Genomic DNA, 24098 nt, shown 5'->3' with positions numbered 1-24098 from the left:
GCTCATGGCGTCAGCCTGGCCTGGTCCTGGCTGCTGCGGGCATTTGGGGGAGTGCCAGGGTATTCCAGATGTCTTCTTTTCTGTGTTATGTGTGTGAGTATTGACCTCTCAATGCAATAAAATTAATAAATAAAAAAAAAAGGAAGCTCATCAGCGCATGGGTGCCAGGATCTGTCTCTACCTTTCCAAGGCAGAACACTGTGATCCTAGATGTTCTTGGGGGACCGAAAAGGACTTTGTTTGCAACATCTTTCCTCCAGTAAGGGAAAGCAAGTACGTGAACACATCGGTCCCTTGGTATCCATGGGGGATCAGTTCCAGGACCCCCATGATTACAACATCCACGGATGCTCAAGCCCCTTACAGAATGCTCATCCTCCCACATACCTTAAATCACCTCTAGAGTATTTGTAATCCCTAATACAATGTAAATGCTGTGCAATGACTTGCATCACATAACAGCAAGGAAAAAGTCTGTGTGTGTTCAGTACAGATGCAATGCTTTTTCAGATATTTTGGGTCTGCAGTTGGCTGTATCTGCAGATGGGGCAGCTGTGGCTGGGGAGGGCTCAGTGCATACGAGGGTGCACCTCTGCACCAAGTACACTCACTAGGCCCAGCTACTACTTAGCCATAACAAGCCCTCCCCCACCCATCAGGCTTCAAGTGCCTGCCCCTTCTCCAGGACCCAGTCCTGCAGGACTGAGAAGGGATGAGCACTACTCACCCCCACCATGCCTCTACCCACCCCCCTGCTCTTGCTTGGATACTCAAGAGTCCAAGGAGCAGCAAAGCCAGAACTCTTCACAGCGCACCTGTGGAAGAGCCGGCTGCTGAGCCCTTGCTGGTCCCTGGGTCACAACCTTCCTTCCACAGAGCAGTAGGCTATGTGTGCCAGGCACTGGAGGACAATCAGGGTGGTCATTAAGGGGACGGGGCAGCTGTGTGTACCAACTCAGGAGGTCTCGTGGCAATGGAACCTATTCCTTTCTCCTCAAATCAGGTGGTTGGGAAAACGGCTTGGGCCCTACAGCCAGAGAGAGCCCAGATCTGCCACTTCCTAGATGTGAGACATTGGGCAAGTCACTTCTGTTTTCTGATCCACAATCTCCTGATCCATAAAATGGGTTGGGGCCGGCGTTGTGGAGTAGCAGGTAAGGCCACTGCCTGCAGTGCTGGCATCCCATAAGGGCGCCGGTTTGAGTCCCAGCTGCTCTACTTCCCATCCAGCTCTCTGCTATGGTCTGGGAAAGCAGTAGGAGATGGCCCAAGTCCTTGAGCCCCTGCACCCGCATAGGAAGACCCAGAGGAAGCTCCTAGCGCCTGGCTTTGGATCGGTGCAGCTCCGTTCATTGTGGCCAGTTGGAGAGTGAACCAGCGGATGGAAGACCTCTCTCTCTCTCTCTCTCTCTCTCTCTGCCTCTCCTTCTCTCTTTCTGTGTAACTCTGACTTTCAAATAAATAAATAAATCTTTTTAGGCTGGCGCCGTGGCTCACTAGGCTAATCCTCCACCTGCGGCACCAGCACCCGGGGTTCTAGTCCCGGTTGGGGCGCCGGATTCTGTCCCGGTTGCTCCTCTTCCAGTCCAGCTCTCTGCTGTGGCCAGGGAGGGCAGTGGAGGATGGTTCAGGTCTTTGGGCCCTGCACCCGCATGGGAGACCAGGAGGAAGCACCTGGCTCCTGGCTTCAGATCAGCACAGCGCGCTGGCCGCAACGCACCAGCCGTAGTGGCCACTTGGGGGTGAACCAACAGAAGAAGGAAGACCTTTCTCTGTCTCTCTCTCTCTCTCTCATTAACTTTGCCTGTCAAAAAAAAAATCTTTTTAAAATAAAAAATAAAATGGGTTAACATCAGTACCCACTTCACAGGGCCTCTGTGCGTCTCATGAAACAAAGTATGTATTGTTAACACGTGACATTCGAGCCGGCGCCGCGGCTCAACAGGCTAATCCTCCGCCTTGCGGCGCCAGCACACCGGGTTCTAGTCCCGGTCGGGGTGCCGGATTCTGTCCCGGTTGCCCCTCTTCCAGGCCAGCTCTCTGCTGTGGCCCGGGAATGCAAGTGCTTGGGCCCTGCACCCCATAGGAGACCAGGAGAAGCACCTGGCTCCTGCCATCGGATCAGCGCGGTGCGCCGGCCGCAGCGTGCTGGCTGCAGCGGCCATTGGAGGGTGAACCAACGGCAAAAGGAAGACCTTTCTCTCTGTCTCTCTCTCTCTCACTATCCACTCTGCCTGTCAAAAAAATAAATAAATAAATAAAAACACGTGACATTCAATAAATTGAACCTACAAGTGTTCGTGTCTGTGATGTCATCATTATTACCCACCTCCCTGTGGCAATTTAAATTTGAAACAGAATGAAATAAAACTGCTATTCACTTCCCTAGTTGCACCAGCCACCTTTCAAGTAGTCAATACTACTTGTATTGTACATGTGGCTCATGGCCACTGTACAGGACAGCACAGATTCCAGAATATTTCCATCAGTGTAGAAAGTTCTACCAGACAGTGCTGTGTACCCACAGTTGTTACAGAGCACAGGAGGCCCCTGAATCAGATTGTACCCTACCCCTGCCCTGTGCTGGGTGTTACCCGGGCCTGTGAGCCTTCCTCCAACTCCACTCCTGCCCTGTAAAATGGGGATGATAAGTACCTACCTCTTCGGCTTGCTCTGGGGCTTAAGTGAGGCAATCCATCAACACGCTTCGCCCAGTGCCTGGGACACAGTAAGTGCTCAACAAAAATGTACCTATTATTATTGCTTGCTGATGGGTGTGGACTTACCATGCTTTGCAGCCATGGAGTGGGAAATGTGGGAGAGACCAGATCCACAAGTTGGGGGTTTGAGGCATGTCTACTGGGGGCTGCTATCTATAGAACCCCTTTTTCTTCCCAGCACCTCCTCCTGCCCGGTGAAGCCAAGTTCAGCAGGCTCCACTGGGCCAACTTACGTACAGGCTGCCTGTTCTCAGCGAAGCCCTTGCGCAGGAAAATGCAGGCAGGGCCCAGCAGGTTGTGCATGACCGCGCAGTTCTGGGCCAGCATCAAGAGTGGTCCTGGGAGCTCGCCACTGGCTGCCAGCCCCTCCTCGCTCGTCTGCACCACCATGTAGCTGCTCTTCTCTTCCTGGCGCATCTTCAGCCAGCACCGAGCAAATACAAAAGAGAGGTAGGGCGTCACCTGGCTGACAGGCCCCTCCTTGCCCTGGCCTAGATCCAGGTTCGAGAATGGGCTCTTTTCAAGAGAAGTTGCTTGGGCATCAACCAGCGAGGTTCAGAGAGGCCTCAGGATGCACAGGGCCAGGTATCCAATTGGTCCAGCAGACGGAGTGTCCAATCCTTGATTGGGAGCACACACACACCACACACACTGACACAGAAACAGAAGCAAACAGGGGAGGGAGGCTTCTACTCTAAAAACCGATGGGAAGTGCTCACTCACAGCCTCTTGTTCCAAAATGCTCCCCACATCCCTGCTCAATCCCTGGGGTAGTCAGGCTTTTCAGCTCCCAAGGGGACTCTGACCCTCACCCTCCCCCCCACCTTGGATCCTGGCTGGAAATCAGAGCTGGCACTCACTGCAGGCTGCAAAGGCAGGTGCCATGGTTGACGTGCACAAAGCAGGCAAAATGGGGATTGTGTGCCCCCTTGAAGGGCTGTACTACGTAACTCCAGCCCAGGGTCTCAGGATCTGATCTGAAGCACAGGTGGGCCGAACAAGACTCATCTTGTGGTTTGGAGCCCACCCTGTTTGCAACCTCAAGACTAGACACACTCTGCCTTTGAGAAGTTTTCCTTTTCTTCCCTCCCGCCTTCCCTGGCTCCCTGCCTGGCCTGGCCTGCTGGACCCCCTTGAGGCTGTCAGGGGCCTTCCCTGCTAACCGAATATAGCTGTGCTCCCTGGCCCAAGCCAACCACTCCTTCTCCCTGTAGGTTCCCACGCAGCTATAAAAAGTGAGCCCTGCCCACAGACCTTCCCCTTAGGACAACAGCAGCCTCCAGACACAACACTCAAGTTGACCCCCGCCTCCCAACGTGCCCGGTACCTCTCCAGAACTGGAGCCAGGCCATGAGTTCTCAGGCCTGAGCTGGGAGCCTCCCCCCATGTGGGGATCTGCAGCGGAGTTCACCTGAGAATCCCAGAGCTCCGTACCCCGACCCTCCAGCCCACTCACTCCACTTCCTGCCAGGTCCCGAGATGAAAGAAGTCCACACCCAGGAGCAGATCTCAAGATTGAGAAGCAGCGCCTCCTGCCAGGCTGGAAGCCCAACCACCCCATCCGCACCCCCTTGTCCCTTTGTGCCTCTGGTCCTCAAGGCCCCACACCGGAGCTACAGGGGAGACCGCTTTGCCGCCTCCTGAGCACCTTCCAGGCTTAGCAGGGAGCAGAAGGTTTGAGGCTCCCAGAAGGGAAGCAGCGATTCAGAGCTGAGGCCAAGGAAGCCAGCCCGAGGCTCGAGTCCGGTGGGAGCACTGAGGGTCAGTTCTAGGTCATCTCAAAGCTTGGGGGACGTCAGACAGATCAAGGGCCTCTTCTGGCTCGATACCCCAAACAGGTAAGTTTCAAAGCCTCACCTGCACCCTCAGACTTCCAGCCCCGGGGTCAGGAGAAACCTTCCTGCCTGGGAGGGGCAGATCAGAGGGAGCCCTGGAGCAGGCGGAGCCCTATCTGAAGGCAAGACTCTCAGGAGATGTTGGGAGAGAATCAGCCTTTTTGTTTCTGGTCAAATCACACGGGCTTGGCTCCCACTGAGCACAGCCCAGGCAGGAGGAGGCAACAGGCGGCACAGGCTATGAGAGATGGTTTCAGATGCTGGTTTTGGACTCAAAGGGCCTCGAGGACAGATTCTGGCTCTGCCACTTGCTTGCTGTGTGACCCCAGTCGCACCACCTGCCTGTGTTCCAGATTCCTTCCGTGTGCAATGGGGGAAATCGTGTCTCCTTTCAGGATCCTTGGGAGCAATCAGTGAGCTACTGCACGCGAAGTGCTTTGCATAGTGCGTGGTAAGAGCTGAATAAATGAAGTTGCCACAATGCTGACAACGATGATGATGATGATGATGAAGATGATGATGACGACGATGATGAGGTTACTTAAGGGATGCTCGATGCCATTTACTTCTGGCTCCAGGGGAAGAGGGGGAGCATCTGCCAATAAGAAAGGAGATGAGAAGGAAGGAGAGGAACCTGGCTGGCGTGGAGGAAAGCAGCAGCAGCGGCTGGGGAATTTCCACTGCCTCTGTTGATCATAACAGGGCCTGGCACCAGTTGGCCCTGGAGGCTGCCGTTCGTTTCTGGCCAGCGATGGCACCTGACAGCCGGTTCTGTCCCGCTGAGGACCTGGAGCTGCCTCGCACCATTTCCAGTTCCCCTGCTATCACTCGGGAAGCCAAGCGGGCAGCGGCCCACAGGCTGACAACGTCTCCTGGCACCGAGGGCCGCCTCCTGAGGGTGGCGTGGCAGCAGGAAGGGCCAGCGAGCCTCGTGACCTACGCTTTCTAACAACGCCAGCCTGGCCAAGAGCACGCAGGGCCCGGCTCCCTCCCACCGAAGAGATCCCAGGGGAAGACGAATGAATGGGGTGGGAGATATGGCAGCCTGGAGTGGGAATTTGGTTTCAGTGACCTCTGAGGTCAGATTCAGGGATCCATGAATAATGCTACTGACAGCAGGAGAAAGGGAGAGGCTGCCTCTTGGAGAGGAAAAAATAAAAACACAAGCCCAGCTCTGATTTCACACGGAACAGGGTCTCAGTCCTGGGCTGGTGCAGGGCCCAGTGTCCCCTACTCTTCTGGATGCTCTAAGTCCTCACCAGTGTCCCTAATGCCATCTCCTTCCATGACTCACGCTGTGCGAGGGACCATCGACAAAGCCCCATGGATGCTGGAAGAAGATTCTAGAAAACGGAACGGGACTCTAACAGTACCTACTGGAAATATCACGGCTGTGCTACCTTAGGGGGCTCTTGTCTCTGAGTCCTCTTCCTTTCTCTTTCAAACAGAGAGCAAATGAGAGAGCGCCGTATTCAGTAAAAAACAATTACTACTACCAAGATAAAAACGTGGCATTGAATTGCAATACCTTTTTTGAGTTTTTACCTCACTCCGTGGACTCAAACCTCTATTTCCTTTCCTCTTCCCTCCCTCTTCTCTAAAATCCAGAGTGGATGAATTAGGAGAATTGACCATGACACGAATATCTATGGCGTATGGTATGTCAGGCACTGTGCACAGCACTTTATTTAGTTCTCCCCATCACCTTCAGACGAGGACATCAGTACCTCCAACTTGATGGACAGGGGGACCAGGGCACAGAGAGGTTAAGTAATCTGCCTGAGATCACACAGCTGGGAAGAGGAGACCTGAGTCGCGCTCTGGTGAGGGAAGACAGGCAAGGTATGAAAGGACAATTCCTGTTCCGAAGTTCAGCTCTTTAGGTTCTGGACAGAGCCCAGGCGAAGGTCTCTTCTGCCCCGTGGTCCTCTCCTCATTCAGTTCAGTCTCTGCAGAGGCCACCTCTGGTGGAGAAGACACCTCTACGAAGATGGTGATTATGGAGGTGGGAGGTGCACAGGGGAATCAATCAGCCCTTGCAGGGATCCAAGGAACAGAGAAGATTAGCAGGGATTTGATGTGAGCAGCTTAGCCAAACGAGGAAGACGAAGACGACAAGCAGAAAAGCCCCAGGCGTCCCAAATCAAGAGGCTGTGGATCTGACAGAGGAGGTAGGACGGGGCTGAGGGCAGAGGCGCTGTTAGCAAGCTGAGACGGCAAGTGAGTCACTCAACCCAGCTGAGTGGCACTCAGCCTCCGTGTCTGGAAACTGGAGGAACTGGAGAACATCCTTAGCACTCCTCCTTCCTTCAAATGATATGAACTGCGACCAGGGCCTGACTACAGAGGACCAGGCAGAACCGGCCAGAAGCAAAACCCTGGAGATGCGAGCCCAGACCTGCACAAAAGACCCTTTAAAGGTACTCATTTGCTTTTGAAAAGGACTTCTTGCAGAAGAATATTATCCCTGTGTGTAAGCAACAAAGCCCCTTCAGAAAGCTTGCACACACCTCTGCCCAGCTACTTCTTGGGCATCTTGTTTCTCAAGGGGCTCTGAAACAGTCTGGTCCAACCTGAGAGCCTCTGACCTGGTTCCAGACCACTGCGCAGAAGGGGTGCCCTGCTTGACTCCTTTCAGTAGTGATGGGGCATCACCCACAATTCTGAAGGCGCAGAGCCAGCCAGAGAGGGTCACAGATGCTCAAAGGACGCGAACGGTCCAGCCGCCGGAAAGGAACTTCTAAGCGACTCTGCCCCTGAAATCTAAGGAACCGCATTTTTCATTTTATGGCCCCAAAGCCCCAGAGCTACCTAGTTTCTTTGCTAAATCTTGTGCTAATTCTCAAACATAGCCGCCTTGCCCCCAGGCAGCTCTAAGTCCTTGCTCAGAGCCTGGGACGCACAGGACTGTGAAAGGAACGTCTCTGGAGGCAGCAGCAAAGCCTGAGAGAGGACCCACGGGAAGGGGTGCCTCTCCCTTCCATGCCCAGCCTCTGGGACAGGTGGCAGCACAGCCCGATTCCCAGCCCCACATCTCGGAGACTTCAGGCACATACCTTCCTGGAGAGATTTCTCAGTGGAGACTTGACACAGTTGCCCATCCTAAGCTGAGGCAGCCCCTCTCAGGATCCCGGGGTCCATGAAGGAGGCTGCTTGGGGGGCTGGGAGACCGTAGCGCCGGTCACGGCCAACCCCAGCCTCCCTCTGCCTTCCTCTGCCGCTCTTCCTCCAGGACCAAGCAGAGCCCTCTCTTGCGCGCGTGCTCTCTTACTCGTCTGCCTGCTCTTGCTTTCTGATTTTTTTTTTTCCTTTTGGTGGATTGTGAGTGTGTTTGTGTGTCTAGGTTTAACTTTCGGGGCACTTTCTTAAGGAGATGAAGGCAGCAGGGGAGAGTGCCGGGCACAGAGAAAATCGCCCGGAGAGCTGATGGCAGAGGGCGGCTGAGCTGGAGGAGCCTGGCGGATCATCTCCATCAGATTAGAGCTGAGTCCTCTCTGCTTCTCTCCCCTTCCCTCAGCCCCTCCTTTTGCTGCTGCCAAATCTGCAGGGCGATTGCCTCAGGGAGGGGACCGGAGCGGCAGCTGCGGCTGGGAATTAGGCCAACAGACCCAGAAGGGGAAGCTGGCTAGTTTGGGTCCCCAAAGCCAGGGTGCCTCACAGTCTGCAGCCTTGTGTATGTGCACACATGCATACACACACACACACACACACACACACACAGGCAGGCACAGACATATGCATGCACAGATGAGACCCCAGGGAAACGAATGCCACTTATGGAGAGCAGTCCTTGGGACTAGCACGGATCCTCACCGCCCCCTGGCAATCCCAGCTGCAACCAGAGCAGACAGCTCCAGTTGAGCGCCTAGCAGGTCTTGTGTGGACGACTCTATCATGCTCCGTTTGTCACACTTGCCTTGCCATTAAAATGGGATGAGTCTCCGGGGCTTGCGCACAGCTGTCTTCTGCGCAGTGTGCAATCTCTCCACCCCAAGGGAAACAAGAGATGATCCTGAGGCAGGCATGATGGAGGCAGCGCGCTGGTGCAGGGGGCCAAAGCAAGGTCTCCAAACCTGACGCTGAGCGAGCATTCATTCCCAGCTTCCTTGAGATGCCAAGAAGGGGAGCAGCCCTGTACAAAGCCCTCCTTAAGGTCTCTGGGCCAGAACGCATCTGGTGATTGGCTGTTGCTTTTCCCTGCAAGTTCTCACCTTGAAGTGAGTTCATTTCAAGCCTGGGGTATTCCAGTTGAGCCCAAGCCAGAAACTCCAAGCGGCCCTGTTTCCACACACCAGCTTTGCCCAGCAGGGGGCACCAGAGATAGACCGGGAAGCTGGACTCCTCCCAGGGCCCTGATGCAGCAACAGACTCCTCTCCCCAGGGCTTTTGTCCAGTTTCTGCGCCCAGTGAAGACAGGTGACTGTGGAGCAGCCGCTGCTCGTCGTGGAATGGGTTAATCAGGGGAGTCACCCAGCAGCCTTGTTTGCGCCAAAATTCTAGAGGAGATGGGTAAGGAGGGGCCGCACCCCTGGGAAAGAGAGGAGCCAGGGGGTGGGGTGTTGATGCCTAAAGGGCAGGAAAGAGGGTGAAGAAGCCAGGGCACTGAACCAGAAAGAGCCAGCAGCCAACATAAATGGCTTCTTCAAAGAACACAGCTTGGAAACAGGGCAACAAGGAAGCACTCCGCGGGTCTGGGCCAGGGGTCAGATTCAATTGACTGCGATGAATGGGAGGGGCGGGGAGGCCTGGGGTTAGGCCCGGGCTCTGCTGGCTCTGACAATGTGACTGCCTCCCATTCCTGAGCTTGGGTTTCCTCCGCTGGGAGATGGGGCTTTCCCTATCTGACTTATAAGTATATGTCGGAAAATGTGTGGCATGTAATACGGACTCCGTGAGTAATTATTCACATGGAAGAAAGAAGTCTCATCTGTCCGACGCTCACTGTTTAATGTTTACTGTGCTCTGGAACAAAATAAACACGGCCCTGCTTCCGGGCAGAGTGGTGGCCAATGCTCTAGCAGGCAGGCAAGAGGTAAGAGCAAGGAACACAATTACTTAACAACATTTCAGATAAATGGGAGAAACAAGAGACACATGAACTCTGAGAATGTGAGACAGGGTTTGATTTACTCTGGGGGGGATCGAGAAAGACTTGCAGGCAAAATATAGAAAATGGACCATCTGCGGACTCGTCTGGAAAAATGGGGCCCACCAGGGACCCCAGAGGGGTAGGTGCCAGGCACAAACCCGATTACAAACGAACTAAATAGGCAGAAGTTCTCAATGCTGGTTGTAGACCAGGAGAGCTTCCCCGAAATTCTGATTTCCTAAGTTTAGGTGTTGCTTAACACCTCCCAGGGAATTCTAACCTGCAGCCATTGTTGAGAGCCACAGGGCTTCAGCACTTGGCATGCAGTCCGAGTAACTCAGTTTCAAATCTTGCCCTGCAGCTTGGTAACCATGTGAACTTGAGGACTGGTTGATCCTTCTGAGCTTCAGTTTCATCCATTATGAAATGAGGATTCTAATAGCAGTTTCCCTAGGGCTCTCAGGAGAATTTCATGAGATGAGGCCTGAAAAGGCCTGGCGTACTGCCAGGCACCTAAAAAGTGCCCCCTGGGGGCTGGCACTGTGGCATAGTGGGTAAAGCTGCCACCTGCAGTGCCAGCATCCCATATGGGCACTGGTTTGAGTCCCAGCTGCTCCATTTCTGATCCAGCTCCCTGCTATGGCCTGGGAAAGCAGTGAAAGATGGCCCAAGTGCTTGGGCACCTGCACTCACGTGGGAAACCTGGAAGAAGTTCCTGACTCCTGGCTTCAGATCGGCGCAGCTCTGGCCATTGCAGCCATCTGGGGAGTGAACCAGCAGATGGAAGACCTCTCTCTCTTCTCTCTCTCTCTCTCTCTCTATGCCTCTCTGTGTTCAAATAAATAAATAAATCTTTTTTTTTAAGTGCCCCTTTCTCTTGCCCAGCACAGGCTTTAAATGTTTATTCATTTTCATCTACTTGAAAGGCAGAGCAATGGGGGGAGGAGAGGTTGAGGGAAAGATATCCATCCACGGATTCACTCCCCAAATGCCTGCAATAGCCAGGGTTGGCCCAGGCCAAAGTCAGCAGCAGGAGCTCCATCCAGGTCTCCCATGTGGGTGGCAGCAGCCCCAGCACTTCCACCCTCATCTGCTGCCTCCCAGGATTCATTAGCAGGAAGATGGGTCAGAAGTGGAATAACCAGGACTCAAACTGGCACTCCGACATGGGATGCAGGCGCTTAACCCACTTCACCACAAAGCCCACCCCGTAGCACTGATCTCAAAGGGTCAGTTGCGGCAACCATTCATTCAGGAGGGCATGGAGTCAGACCTGGTAACTCCTGCCCCCTGCAGGCCAGCTCAGGGCACAGCACCCACTTGCTGACCTTGAGATACATATGCCTGTCTTTGAAAACAGGAGACAGGGGCCAGAAAAACCAAAATCCCACCCTGCTTTGGGGTAGTGGTGGGGTAAGGGGCTGACACTGGCCTAAGACTTAAGGGAAGTGAGAGATCCAAGGGTTTATATCTGCTGCTTTAGGGCTCACTTTATCTTGAGCTGGGCAGGTGGGCATGGAGCAGTTGGCCCGACCTTCAGTAGGACATGTAAGAAGGGCAAACGGTAGGGGACTCCTCTAAGGAGTGAACCATCACATGGCCCTACCCCTTTCCTTATCTCCTCCAGTCTCTGGAAGCCACAATTCGAGTTCTGGAACGGAATAATAGGATCAGAGGGATGAGAAGGATAAGCCCATTGCTGATTATTCCTGATTAGCGGTAGGCTCACCTTCCGTTCTGAGCAGGTCTACCGCAGGCATCTGAACTTGGATGACAGCCCAGTGCTAAGGTACTTGGGGAGGCTGGGTCGTAACATGAGACACTTTAGACAATAGGGAATGACGTGCATATGCGGCTTCCCGCTGGACCAGGGACCAGCGTGAGGCACAGAGGCAGGTGTAGTTTGGAGATAAACAGACCTCAGCTCCCTTGCACAGCCCTGCCATTTACTTATCGTGTGACCTTTGGACAAGTCACTTCCCCTCTCTTGGGCCTGTTTCTTCATCTCTGAAATAGGGGCCGATAATGCCAATTTTCACAGGTTGCTGTGAAGATAAAATAATGAGAAGACACTGCTTCCTCAGTGGTGTAGTGGACTCTGGACAGGTGCAGAATGCTGAGACAGCTGGAGGCAAATGTAGACAGCCAGAAGTGCTCTCCCACAGCTGACAGCAAGCCACACCCAGGCCCCAGAGGGAAGGCAGCGGAGACTCCTCCGTGTCCTCTCAGAGGGATGTGGGCAGGAGTGAGGAATACACAGAGACCTCATGCTAGGAACACAGGCCTCGTGCGACTGAATCCATTAGGACTCGAACCATCACGGTTTCTCTCTCCTCAACTAAGCCATAGCAACTAACAAACCCCTGAGGTCCAGAAGCTGGTAACAACATTCATTCATTCCCTCATTAAATATTGTGATCTGGAGTGCACATCTGGCATAGCCACCAAGACACTGCTTGGGACATCTCATTCTATACCAGAAGTGTCTGGGTTCGATTCCCAGCTCTGCTTCTGATTCCAGCTTCCTGCTAATGCACACCCTGGGAGGGGGCAGTAGATGATAGCTCAAGGACTTGGGTCCCTGCCACCCAACTGAGTGTTCCAGTTTGAGCTCCAAGCTCCAGGCTTCTGCCTGTCCTACCCTGGGCTGTTGCAGGCATCTGGGGAGTGAACCAGTGGATGGGAGATCTCTGACTGTCTATTTCTCTGTGTCTCTCTGCTTTTCAAATAAATAAAAATAAAATACCATGATTCTACTACGCACAAAGCAGTATGGGAACCAGGCCAGTCTATCCAAATCCAAAGAGACACACGAGATGCCCCTAGAGCTGGGAATGTGGGAAGATGAGACAGAGCTGTGGGTTTTATCTGCATTCGCATCCTTTACAAGGGCTATTTCTCCTCAACGTTAGGGCAGGAAGAGGAAAGCCCGTTCATAAAACAGTCTTCCAAAACTCAAAGCCTCAGGTCATTTCTGAGTTAATTTCTGACAACACATTTCCTCTCTAGGCAGCTAGGTGGCATGTCCTTAGCTGTTTACTAAGAGGGGACAAGGGAAGGTCCTTTGACAGTCAGCTCCTTTCTCCTCCTCTTCCTCCTTCTCCTTCTTCTTTTTAAAGATTTATTTATTTGAAAGGCAGAGATGGAGAGGGAGGGACAAGAGAGAGATTTTTATTCACTGATTCATTTCTCAAATGGCTGCAATAGCCAGGGCTAAGCCAGCCCAAAGCCAGAAGCCAAGAGCTTCATCCAGGTCTCCCACATGGGTACAGGGGCCCAAGTCCTTGTGTTATCTTCTGTTGCTTTCTCAGGTGCATTAGCAGGGAGCTGGATCAGAAGTGGTCCGCTCCCTTTTTTTTTTTTTTTTTTTTTTTTTTTTTTTTTTTTTAATTTTTGACAGGCAGAGTGGACAGTGAGAGAGAGAGAGACAGAGAGAAAGGTCTTCCTTTTTTGCCGTTGGTTCACCCTCCAATGGCCGCCGCGGTTGGCGCGCTGCGGCCGGCGCACCGCGCTGATCCGATGGCAGGAGCCAGGAGCCAGGTGCTTTTCCTGGTCTCCCATGGGGTGCAGGGCCCAAGCACCTGGGCCATCCTCCACTGCACTCCCGGGCCACAGCAGAGGGCTGGCCTGGAAGAGGGGCAACCAGGACAGAATCCAGCGCCCCGACCGGGACTAGAACTCGGTGTGCCGGCGCCGCTAGGCGGAGGATTAGCCTAGTGAGCCGCGGCGCCGGCCCCGCTCCCTTTTTTAATAACCTTCCTCAGCTGGCTCACAGGTAGCTTTCAAAGTACCTTACATAGGCCCTCATTTAGGCAATCGCTCTATTAATAGCAACAATAACAATAACATTAATGAATGCTGCCCTTTAACCAGCACCCACCATGAAACAGGTGTGTTGATAATCTTCATCTTGTGTGAGCCTCATAGTAACTCTGCAAGGTTTTTGTTTGCTTGTTTGTTTTGTCAATCTCATTTTTGGATGAATAAACGAAGATCACAGAGAGAGGATAACACGCCCAAGGTCACAGAGATAGACAGTGGCAGAACTGGGATCAGAACCAGCAGCTCTGCTATCTTCCAAGCCACCACTTCAAGCCTTGAACTTAAGACCCGCGCTTACACCCTGCAGGCAGTAAGGAGGCTCCAGGAGGTCACTGGGAGAGTCTTATTACCTGTGTCCCCTAAATTAGGAGTCTAGCTTGGTACCTTCGGTGCCACTCAGAACCCTGGCTCTCCCTGGCTATGTTTCAAACAGGAAGAAGCAGCCCCTGGTGGCTAATCAACAACAAGAACAAGAATAATAATAACTAACACCGACAGAGCCCTTGCTCTATGCCATGCCCTAGGCCAAGCTTGACACATATCTCTTCATCTCCTTTCATCTCCCAAACATATGGTTGAGAAACTGTGGCTATCCCTATATTACATGTAAAGCAAAACATCTGATGAGGTTAAGCAATTCATTTGAGATTTTAAAAAACTGAACTCAGGAGACATGGAAAATATATTTCCTGTATACTAGTATTAAAATGTCATACTGTACAATTATTATGTATCAATTAAAATTTAAAATATGTACTTATCAGTATAAAATGCATACCTATGTATGTGTATACATCTATCTATATGTATGTGTATATATGTACATGTGTGTATAAATATATATCCACACAGAGCCGTGGGGAAATATATATACACACATATGTTTTCCCAGAGCTATATTTTACTCTAAGAAAATTCTATCCAGAAGTTGTTGTATTCGGAACCCCATTTTTCTTCCTTGGTCTCAATTCCATTTCTAAGGACAGAAATCTTGGGACAGAGAGAAGAGAAGGAAAGAGTAATTCCTCTGTCCTAGGAGCCAGAGACTGACGCACATGTCCCAGCCTGGGCTTGTTGTTGCTGTTGAAGCAGATGCCTTGGAAGTGTCAGCAGGAAGCCCAAACTGAATGTGCAGGGCTTGGAAGCAGCAGCCTGCAGCTCTGGAGGCAAGAGCTTGCAGGGGGAGGTAGTAAATATTTGATGGGACCTTCCAGTTCCTCCTGACTCAGGTGACCCTGGTGACATTTCAGAACACTGGGCTGCAGAACAGCCTTCATCCCATGACTAAGTGAGAGGAGGAACAACAGCATATTGCTGAAATGCTCTGAGCTGAGACGGCGTCCGTGCAGGCAAATTCTGCAAGACGGGAAAGAAAGGGCTCTGCCACCGGGAGCCAAGTCAGATCCCCCGCAAGCTGAAGAACCAGAAAAGCGTGTGACTGTGGGCCAGGGACTTCCAAACTGCCAGACTGCAGGCTCTGAAAGAGTCAGAACTCTGCCGACCTGTTCATTGATGTGTCTCTACTATGCAGCAAACGCCTGGGCAAAACAGGTGCTCAAGAAACATCCGATAAACAGACGAACTGCTGTCACCCATCCAACAACAGAGCATTCCTGTTGCACCCCAGCCCCCGGCCACAGACCCCTCCTGCCCTGACACGCTACACCTCGCTAACACGCACTACAGTGAACTTCCTCTCAGCATTGCCGCACTCTCACAGCTCTGCATCCAAATCTCTACTCCGGGAGAACTGTTTCCAGCTCACTCAGCTAACGAGGGCTCCCTGCAGGAACAAAGCCACACACACTGCCCTCTCACACTACACAGCAGCCCCACGCAACCCGAATCCATGTGCGGCTGCCTTCATGTCAGACCACCGCCAGCATCAGCCAGTGCAGTGCAGGTTTTTTTGAAAAGAAAAGTGCAGATCTGAAGCCAAACACATACGGCCTCCTTAGGATTCTGATTCAGGGTGGCAAGCCAGGAGCCTGAGACAGCTTCTTTATGCCAGATCCCGACATCTTCCACAACAAACCACGCCGACACCTGGTCAGACCTCTGCGGTTCACGCTCCCGGGCTGCCTGCCGCAGGATGGACTCCAGGCCGTGCCCGCGACTCTGACTTGAGGAAACCCTGGCCATGCTCACGAGTTCGCAGGCTCCTCTCCCCCAGCTGTAGACCCAGGTTGCGATTACACGGCTGCCTTTCAAGGGCAGATCCCAGCTACCTGGGAGCCGCTGGTGACCGCTTGGTGGCCTTTCTGGCCCCAGAATGCACTCCAACTCAGGCTAGAGTTCTCCGAGGGTTGTTCCACATCCTACGACTTGGCCACTGCCAGCTGCCATCCCAATGGCATCCTTGGGGTGACAACCTCCTTGAAACATCCGGAAGTTCCAGTCTGATCCAGAGCTCTGGAGAGCCCCTCCGTGCCTATCCAACACCCTTTCTCTTTCCTCAAATGTTTAATCTGCTAACTTTTCCCAGGCCTTTGGAGATAATGTAGGCAAAGGCTAGGGTCCCTCATCCCCCAGTAAGTCTGTGTGCCCTAAGGTTCCCTCTCTTGACCTCCAGACTCCACACTTATGGTTTGCCCTCTTGGGCTGCTCCCTGGAGGAATCGGCTAAGGGGAGTGGGTTTGGCGCCACCTGCTCCGACACCCCTCTGACCACCGGCAAATCCCCAGAAGAGTTGTGGAGGTCGCTCCCTACCAGGGCAGGCCGTTTCCGCAGGTGTGAGAGCAGCTGGGCGGCGGTGCCTTGCGGCGAGAGGCCGGAGCGGAGCGTGGACAGCGCACAGGGTGCTGAATCAGGCACGGCAGCCGAGCGGCGCCCACAAGGGCGACGGGCCAGGAAGCACCGGGTAAGCGGAGGCGTGACCCGGGGGCCCGGTGGACGCGCGGCGGCGGTAGGGTCCCGAGCGCCTTTCCTGGGAGCGCGGGCGGGAGGCGCGGCCCTTACCTGGCCGAAGGCGGAGCTGAGCATGGGGCGCAGCCGGTGGAGGAATGGGTCCGACTCGGACGCGGCGGCCGGAGCCGAGTCCCCGCGACCCGGGGCTCGCGGAGAGCCCCGGAGGCCGAGCGCCGGGCACAGCCCCCGTTCCTCCCCATCCCGCCCGCGGGTCGGCGGCAGCGGCGACGGCGGCGGAGGTCGGGACGCCGCGGCCGGCAGCGCCTCCCGGGGCCTGCAGTGCGCCTGGGGGAGCCCACGCCGGCTCCCCCGCGCGCCCTCCTCCCGCGGCGCAGGTCGGCACAGGGGCCTCCGCGAACTGGGGTCCCCGGACGGCGGCGGCGTACTCGGGCAGGCGACGGGCAGCCGGCGGCCGGGCAGTCCCGGCTCCCGGGCAGGGCCGTGGCGGGGAGCCCGGCTGCCCCCGCTGGCCGCCGCCGCCTTCAGCAGCGACGTCTTGGACTCGCTTTTGGCGATGTGCGAGCTCATCGCGGTGGGGCCCGCGCTCGCATGGCCCGGCGGGGGCGGCGCGGTGCGGCGCGGCGCGGGCCCCCCGGCGGGCAGCGAGCTGGGCGCCCGGCGGGAGCCAAGCCCGAGGACGCGCTGGAGGCGGGCGCCGTCCCCCGGCCGCTTAAATGCGGCCCCGTCGCCGCCGCCCATGTGACAGCGCAGCCTCTGCGCCCGGAGCCCTCAGCTCCCGGCGGCTGGCGGTGCAGATCTGGGGGGTTGCCGCTGTCCCCCGAGAGCCCACCCCCGACTCCCGGGCGGCCCAGGTACCGCCGCGCCCCGCCCCTCGCCCCGCCCCGCGCTCGGGGAGTCCCGCTTCCGGGCGGCCCCTGGCGGCGAGGGGGGCGCTGCGGCACGGAGCCGGGAGCGCGAGGGAAGGGGCTTGGCGAAGGGCCCCGAAGAGGCGGAGACCCTGGTAGCGCCCTCAATGCCCTTCATCATCCTGGAGCCCCCACGGTGCCCCGGAACCTCCAGAAAGCTAGGCAGGCTGCAGTCCCCAGGGGGTACAACTTTGGCAAGGGGGGGCAGAGAGAGAGAGAGAGAGAGAGGTGCGCAGGGAAGTAGAGACCAGAGGAGGAAAGGCGCTCTGTGGCACCAGCTCTCCACACAAACGCGGGTGCCAGCATGGTCGGAGAGGGAAGGCGCCACTCTACAGAGCCCCTCCATCCCCTCCGGACAGTGCGCAGTGGAACTAGGTCGACCCTGGTAAATTTCAGAGCAGAAGCCCGGTAGCAGCTGGCTGTACTACCTGGTGAGGAGCAAGGCCACCCCTCCACTCACCTCCACCCCCTTCTAGATGCTGGAGAGGCAGCCTCCTGGGAGGCAGCCAGGGAGTCACACAGTTGGAATCTCAAATCCCAGCTTTGCGGCTTAGCATCTGGGTAGCTTGGGCAAGTGGCACCGACCTCCTGAGCCTTGTTTTCCTCTAGTGTAAAATGCAGAGGACAGTCATCACTGACTCCTCGTTAACATGGGATGACACCAGGCGCGTGAAAGGCCGGGGCACACATGCAGTTCCGGGCCTTGTACACCCACGACACCCCATCTACCATGGGGTGCTCGCAATTAGAGCCCAAGCCCTCCCCCTGTTCTGGGCACTGGCCCTTGTACCATGCACAGTCTGGTCAATGCTTGGGCTCATTACAAGGACAGACAGACAGGGTGCCAATATCACACCTCATGCAAGGGCTCACCCTTCTCTGTACCTTTATGTACCCATATACAAGGAGTTAAGAAAAATGGGATGGGCAGGGGAAGCAACTGCCCGGAAGCCACAGTGAACCAGGAAAGTATGGCAGACTGTTCCCAGCTCAGTGACTGGAAGGGGCTGGGCTCCCATAGCAGAGCCACTTGGGTTCCTCAAGTGTAAACACGGGGGCACCCTGAAGCCTCGTTGCACTGTCCACTGAGGAGTGTGAGGTCAGTCAGCATCTTACCTACTCCAGCCCTCAGGATAATCAGTGTTTGGCAGGATTAACAACAACTGTGCATTCAATATAAATCACAGGAGATAAAGTACCTTATCAGAATCCCGCAGGAGCTCCCGAGAGGCGGGGCCGTGACCGCTGTTCCAAATCCATGCTGTGCCACTCTTGGTTACCTTTTGGAATCCACTAAATATTCTTGGGCAAGACCTCTGTCAGCAACTTGTACCTGAAAAACAGTGAAGAACTTAGTTATATCGCCTAAGATGTCTGAATAAACCAAAACTACGCAGAACAAATGGACGGAACACCTGCACTTCTGCCCTGGGTCATCCTGGATCCACACCAGGATTCCACCTCATGTGTAAAATGCATTCTTTCTGTATTCATAAGATACGAAGACTTGCCCATTCATTCAACAAGTACTTGAATGCCTGTTATCTGCCAGGCACTGTTCTAGGTACCAAGGACATGGTGGCAAACAAAATGTAGGCAACAAATAAACAAATATACGTGTGGAAAGTTAATGGTGGGGGCCGGCGCTGTAGCGCAGTGGGTTAAAGTCCTGGCCTGAAGCGCCAGCATCCCATATGGGTGCCAGTTCTAGTCCCGGTTGTTCCTCTTCTGATCCAGCTGTCTGCTATGGCCTGGGAAAGCAGTGGAAGATGACCCAAGTCCATGGGCCCCTGCACCCGCGTGGGAGACCCAGAAGAAGATCCTGGTTCCTGGCTTCAGATCAGTGCAGCTCTGGCCATTGCAGCCAATCGGGGAGTGAACCAGTGGATGGAAGACTTCTCTCTCTGCCTCTCCTTCTTTCTGTGTAACTCTGACTTTCAAATAAGTAAATAAATAAATATTTTTTAAGGAAACTAGTGATGTTTAGTGCCACGAAGGGATCAGATAAGAGGGTAGGGCTTAATGAAGGGCGTAATTTTATGTATTTAATTAATTTATTTGAAAAGCAGAGAGAGAGGCAGGCAGAAAGAGATCTCCCATCTACTGGTTTACTCCCCAAATGCCCACAACAGTGGGGGCTGGGCCAAGCCAAAGCCAGGAGCCCAGAACTCAATCTGGGTCTTCCAGGTAGGCAGCAGAAACCTAACTACTTGAGCCATCACCTGCTACCTCCCAGGGTGCACATCAGCAGGAAGCTGGAATCAAAGGTGGAACTGGGACTTTGACTCAGGCACCCCAATATGGGATGGTGGTGTTTTAACTGCCGTGCCAAACGCCTGCTTGAAGGGTGCTATTTTAGACAGTGACTAGGAAAGGCCTCTCTGCAGAGGGAACATCTGATCAGAAACCAAAATGAAGTAAAAGAGCAAGTCATGTATATATCTGGGGGAAGAGCTTTTCTGGCAGAGAGAAGATATTCAAAGGTCCTAAGGAGGGAAGAGCTTGGCAGGATCAAGGAGAGAGGGGGACTGGAGTGAGCAGGAGGGGAGGTGGCACAGAGGAAGCCGGGGAGGGAGGCAGGAGCCTGGTGTACTCAAGGGCTTTGGGTTTCTTCTAGGAGTGAAGAGAGACGGGAGTGGGTTGGCAGGGCTGCAGCAGTGTATGACTGTTCACATTAGTAAAGGTGGGCTGGCTGTTTTGCAGGTCAGCTGCTGGAAGGCAAGTGTGGAAATACGGGAACAGGTCAGGAACCAGTCCATGGTGCAGGTGCAAGGTGGCAGTGGCTGAGACTAGAACAGTAAGAGGGGGAAGCAGTGAATAGATTTGGGAGATGCTTAGTAATGGTCAGATTCAGTATTTGTTCTGAAGGAACTTGGTTTGGGGGAAAAACTGTGGAATAACAGGGACTGTGCAGAAAGGGACTTAGAAGTCAAGTTATATGCAAGCACCCAAGAGACCGCTAGAGGAATTAGGAAAAGTGTAAGAAGGGGTGACATTTGAGCTGCTTTTTGAAGGATAAGTGAAATTCCAGATGACAGATAAGGGGGGTAAAAGAAGGTCACTCCAGGTGGAAGGGGCTAGCTTAAGTACAGACACGTGACGGAGCCTGCCTGGTGTGTCTGGGGTCATTTGGTGGCTGAAAGGGAAGGGAGAAAAGGGGGTAGGACATGGGTCTGGGAAGGTGGTTTGGAACTAGATGGTGGTGGAGCTTGAATACAATATTCAGGAGTTTATGCAGGCAATGGAGACTTCCTGGAGGTTTTGGGAGTGTGTATAAGACCAAGCAGACTCACTTCTAAAGATAATGCTGATGCACTGTGGGATAGACTAGAAGACTGAAGGCAAGGCCAATGAGGGTCATTCATTCACAGAAATTATTCAGTGCCCACCATATGCTAGGCACGGGCAACAGAACAGTCAGCGAACAGCATGCTTTTCTTCTTGGATTTTAAGTCTGGTGGGGAGGTAAGGAAAACTAAATGTGGAAGCTGGGTCAGGTTCAGGAAATCGATCTGCAATCCCATAATTGGGAAGTGGAAAATCTTGGATGTGGAAAATGAGAATGTCTGGCCTCACTGATGGTAAAACAGCATGGAAATGTAGTGACTGCAAAGTATCCTGCCATGTAGAAGCAATTCAAAAATAATCCTTTGGGATTGCATACACCTTTACAGCTTTAAGAGCACTTCCACATAAAGCCTCATGCTTTCCTTTAAGTGTTACACAAATCATAATTATTAAATAATTACATGTTGTTGTATTAGTTGGCTGCATAACCATCAGTGACAATTATGCAAAAGAGCTTGTTTGCAGGCGACAGAAAGGCATCTCAGTGTGCGAAGGAGTTAAACAGAGACGATAGGGCTGGGCCACCACATCAGACTAGCAAGAGCTGTGTTTAGTGGTCTTTGTGTCTCAACTCTAATAAGAGAATCCATTCAGAAGGAGTAAGGGTCAAGGGCAAAATTCTTAAAGCGTGCACAGATCTCTCATTTAACCTATCACATCTGATAATGTCATGTCCCTGCAGCAAACTCCTTTACAAACCACTCTCTCTTGACCAAGCCTGAAGTCACGTTTGGAGTCTTGAATGAGGCTGTGGAGCATTTGCACAGTGGGGCTTGAATTAATTCTCCGTGACGTTTCTTGTGTAGCCTGTTCCTTTCTGCTGCTGTCGGGATCAAATTCTGCACTTAATCTCCCCTTGTTTTCAGATGACAAAATCTCTCTTAGGTTTCAGAAAGCTGGGATTACAAAACGTTCTTATGGTTTTAAGTCCTCTGTGGTGATTGGGGAACACAGGCAGGCATTGGATGAAAATTGGGGTTGGGGGGGGGCAGTCAGCAGACTAAGCAGAGGATTCCTTTCCAAAAATCTGCCTTTGGACGTAAATGTTCATCACTTAAGAGGATTCCAAGATTTTAAAAATAAAATGAAAAGGAGTGTGGGTTATAAGGATAAATGCATGGGTCAAAACTGAAGTTGACTGTTCGTCTCACTGTGTATAAATAATAACTCAGTAAGGAGAAAACTCAGGGACAGGGTTGGGTGCAGTGGGTGGGAGAGGGAGTAGGAGATGGGATGGTTTGCGGGTGGGAGGGTGGCTATGGGGGGAAAAACCGCTATCATCCAAAAGTTATACTTTTGAAATTTATATTTACTAAATAAAAGTTTTAAAAAAAAAAAGATACCACTTGGGGTGCCTGCACACTTATCGGAGTGTCTGGGTTTGAATCTAAGCTCTGCTTTTGCTTCCACGTTCCTGCTAATGAGCATCCTGGGAGGCAGTGAGTGATAGGTCAAGTACTTGGGCCCCTGCCACCCACATGGGAGACCCAGAAGAAGCTCTAGGCTCTGGCTTCAGACTGGCCTGGCTATGGCTGTTGTGAGCATTTGGAGAATGAACCAGTGGATAGAAGACACCTCTCCACCACCACCCCCCATTCTGTGTGTGTGTGTGTGTGTGCGTGTGTCTGTCTGTCTGTCTCTACCTCTCTCTGTTCCTCTTTCAAATAAAATAAATCTTAAAAAAAAATGGGGCTAGCATTGTGGCACAGCATGTTAAGCTGCCACCTTCAATGCTGGCATTCCATCCCAGCTGCTCCACTTCTGATCCAGCTCCCTGTTAATGGCCTGAGAAAGCAGCAGAGGATGGCACAAGTACTTGGGCCACTGCCATCCACGTGTAAGACCTGGATGGAGTTCCAGGTTCCTGGGTTCAGCCTGGCCCAGCCTTGGCCATTTTGGTCATTTGGGGAGTGAACCAGCAAATAGAAGATCTCTTTCTGTCTCTCCCTCTCTCTGTCACTCTGCCTTTCAAATAAATAATCTTTAAAAAGGCTAAAAAATAAAACCTGCACAGCTGGCTTCTGAGTATTAGAGTATATTCTCTCCATCCTTTCTCATTCAGAACATTCCTGATGTTCTGTGGATCTTTCCCTGATCCAGATCAGTCCTCAGCCTCTCTGAGACCTTGAGTGGATGCAGGAAGTGACCACCCCGATGCTTATTCCTTCAACACTGACACCACACACTGCAGTACTCCAGCAGTATGGATACAGATGCTAAGTGTACAACACCCCAAAAGTCACCCGTTACACCTATGCAGTTTCCATTAGGTGAAATGCAACCCGTATCTGGGTGACCTAACGATACTCCAGCCCAGTGGCCTCCTTTTCTGTCTGTCTCCTCCAACAGTCATGTTCCACAAAAATGGACATGGTCTGTTTTAATTTACTGGACATCTAGCCACTCGCATTATGACTGACACATGATATCACAGTAGGTGCTCACTTAACATTGGGTGAATGCATAACAGATTAAAAGCAGCAAAATGTTGCTGTTTTTATAGAAATGCTTGGTCTCAGTAGAGGGGACGGATGGAATTAAAGGAGTCGACATGAGTTGTTTTCTCCACACAGGTCATGTCTGGATCCTGAGTGACCAACAAGCATAAAGGTACATATGACCTTTTTAAGACTATCGTGTTTTTGCCATGGGCATGAGAGTTCTAGGTTTTAATTGTCTAGAGTTTCCATCCAAAATCAGAGTCAGCCAACAGTGCAGTCTGCAAGCAGGGCGGTTACATCTGTGGCACTTGGAGTTGTGCCCGGCCCTGCACCAAAGCAGACCTCCCAGTCCTACATGATGGGAAACAAAGGAGCTTCACAAGGCAGCTCAGATGGCTGCATGGAAAGGTAGGGCTGCTCAGGGAACTACCTAGAGAACGGACCCTCGCGACAGACGTCAGTGTTGGCAGAGGGGTGGGAGGCAGACACAAATGTTTATCAGCCAGCATGTAAGTGTTTCAATATTTAACCATTGAAGGCAATGTCAGACATGTCCGCTGATTGCCTAGTCCTAAGCACTGGCAGAACTACATCTATTCTTGGGGTGAATGTTTTCAATGCAGCAGTTAAGTCACCCACATCCCACATTGTGGTGCACGGTTCAGGTCTCAACCACTCCACTTCTAATTCAGCAGTCCTGCTAATGGACACCCTGGGAGGCAGTAGTGACGCCTCAAGTGCCTGTGTCCCTGCCACCCTAGCCACCCAGGAGTTCCAGGCTCCTGGCTTCAGCCAGGCCCACCCCTAGCTACTGCAGGCATCTGAAGGGTGAACCAGAGATGGAAGAGATTGCCATTTCTCTCTTTCAAATAAAATCAAAATAAATTAAAAAAATAAAACCTATCCCAACTCTAGGAAATTAAAAAAGCCTCTTCTTGGAAGCTGTCATTCCTAGGTTTTTGCATTGAGATGTCGAGATACTGCCTTCACAAGGATATCTGAGTATCGCGGCTCTGTCAGACAGGGCCTAGCAGGAGGGCTCTCCACCTTACAGAGTTCTGACACAATCT

General features: G+C 52.9%; 1 protein-coding gene and 1 long non-coding RNA gene across 8 annotated transcripts in view; one reads left to right on the top strand and one right to left on the bottom strand.

Annotated features, from left to right (window-relative positions):
- CABP1 (calcium binding protein 1) overlaps window positions 1-24098 on the bottom strand; it is a 70867-nt gene that overhangs the window by 8021 nt on the left and 38748 nt on the right. The window contains exons 2-3 of one of the 7 annotated variants that reach the window (XM_017349513.3): window positions 18439-18572; window positions 2958-3137 (exon numbers count right to left, since the gene is read on the bottom strand). In XM_017349513.3, the coding sequence (XP_017205002.1) occupies window positions 2958-3137 (180 nt within the window). In that variant the 5' untranslated portion in view covers window positions 18439-18572. Of the gene's footprint in view, window positions 1-2957; window positions 3138-7611; window positions 7824-16175; window positions 16361-16424; window positions 17191-18438; window positions 18573-24098 lie in introns of those variants that run through there. The other 6 variants (XM_089323291.1, XM_051835861.3, XM_051826854.3 and 3 more) reach the window with 6 other exon arrangements.
- On the top strand, window positions 8930-10522 carry LOC149119850 (uncharacterized). Its single transcript, XR_016227255.1, has 2 exons — window positions 8930-9064; window positions 10275-10522. It is a non-coding gene; the product is annotated as an uncharacterized LOC149119850 (long non-coding RNA).

Source organism: Oryctolagus cuniculus, chromosome 21 (genome assembly GCF_051225735.1).
Source record: "Oryctolagus cuniculus isolate XC-2025 breed Fujian yellow rabbit chromosome 21, ASM5122573v1, whole genome shotgun sequence".
NCBI classification, from domain to species: domain Eukaryota; kingdom Metazoa; phylum Chordata; class Mammalia; order Lagomorpha; family Leporidae; genus Oryctolagus; species Oryctolagus cuniculus.
Note: the sequence above shows the minus strand (reverse complement) of the source record. Positions and strands in the feature narration are given on the sequence as shown.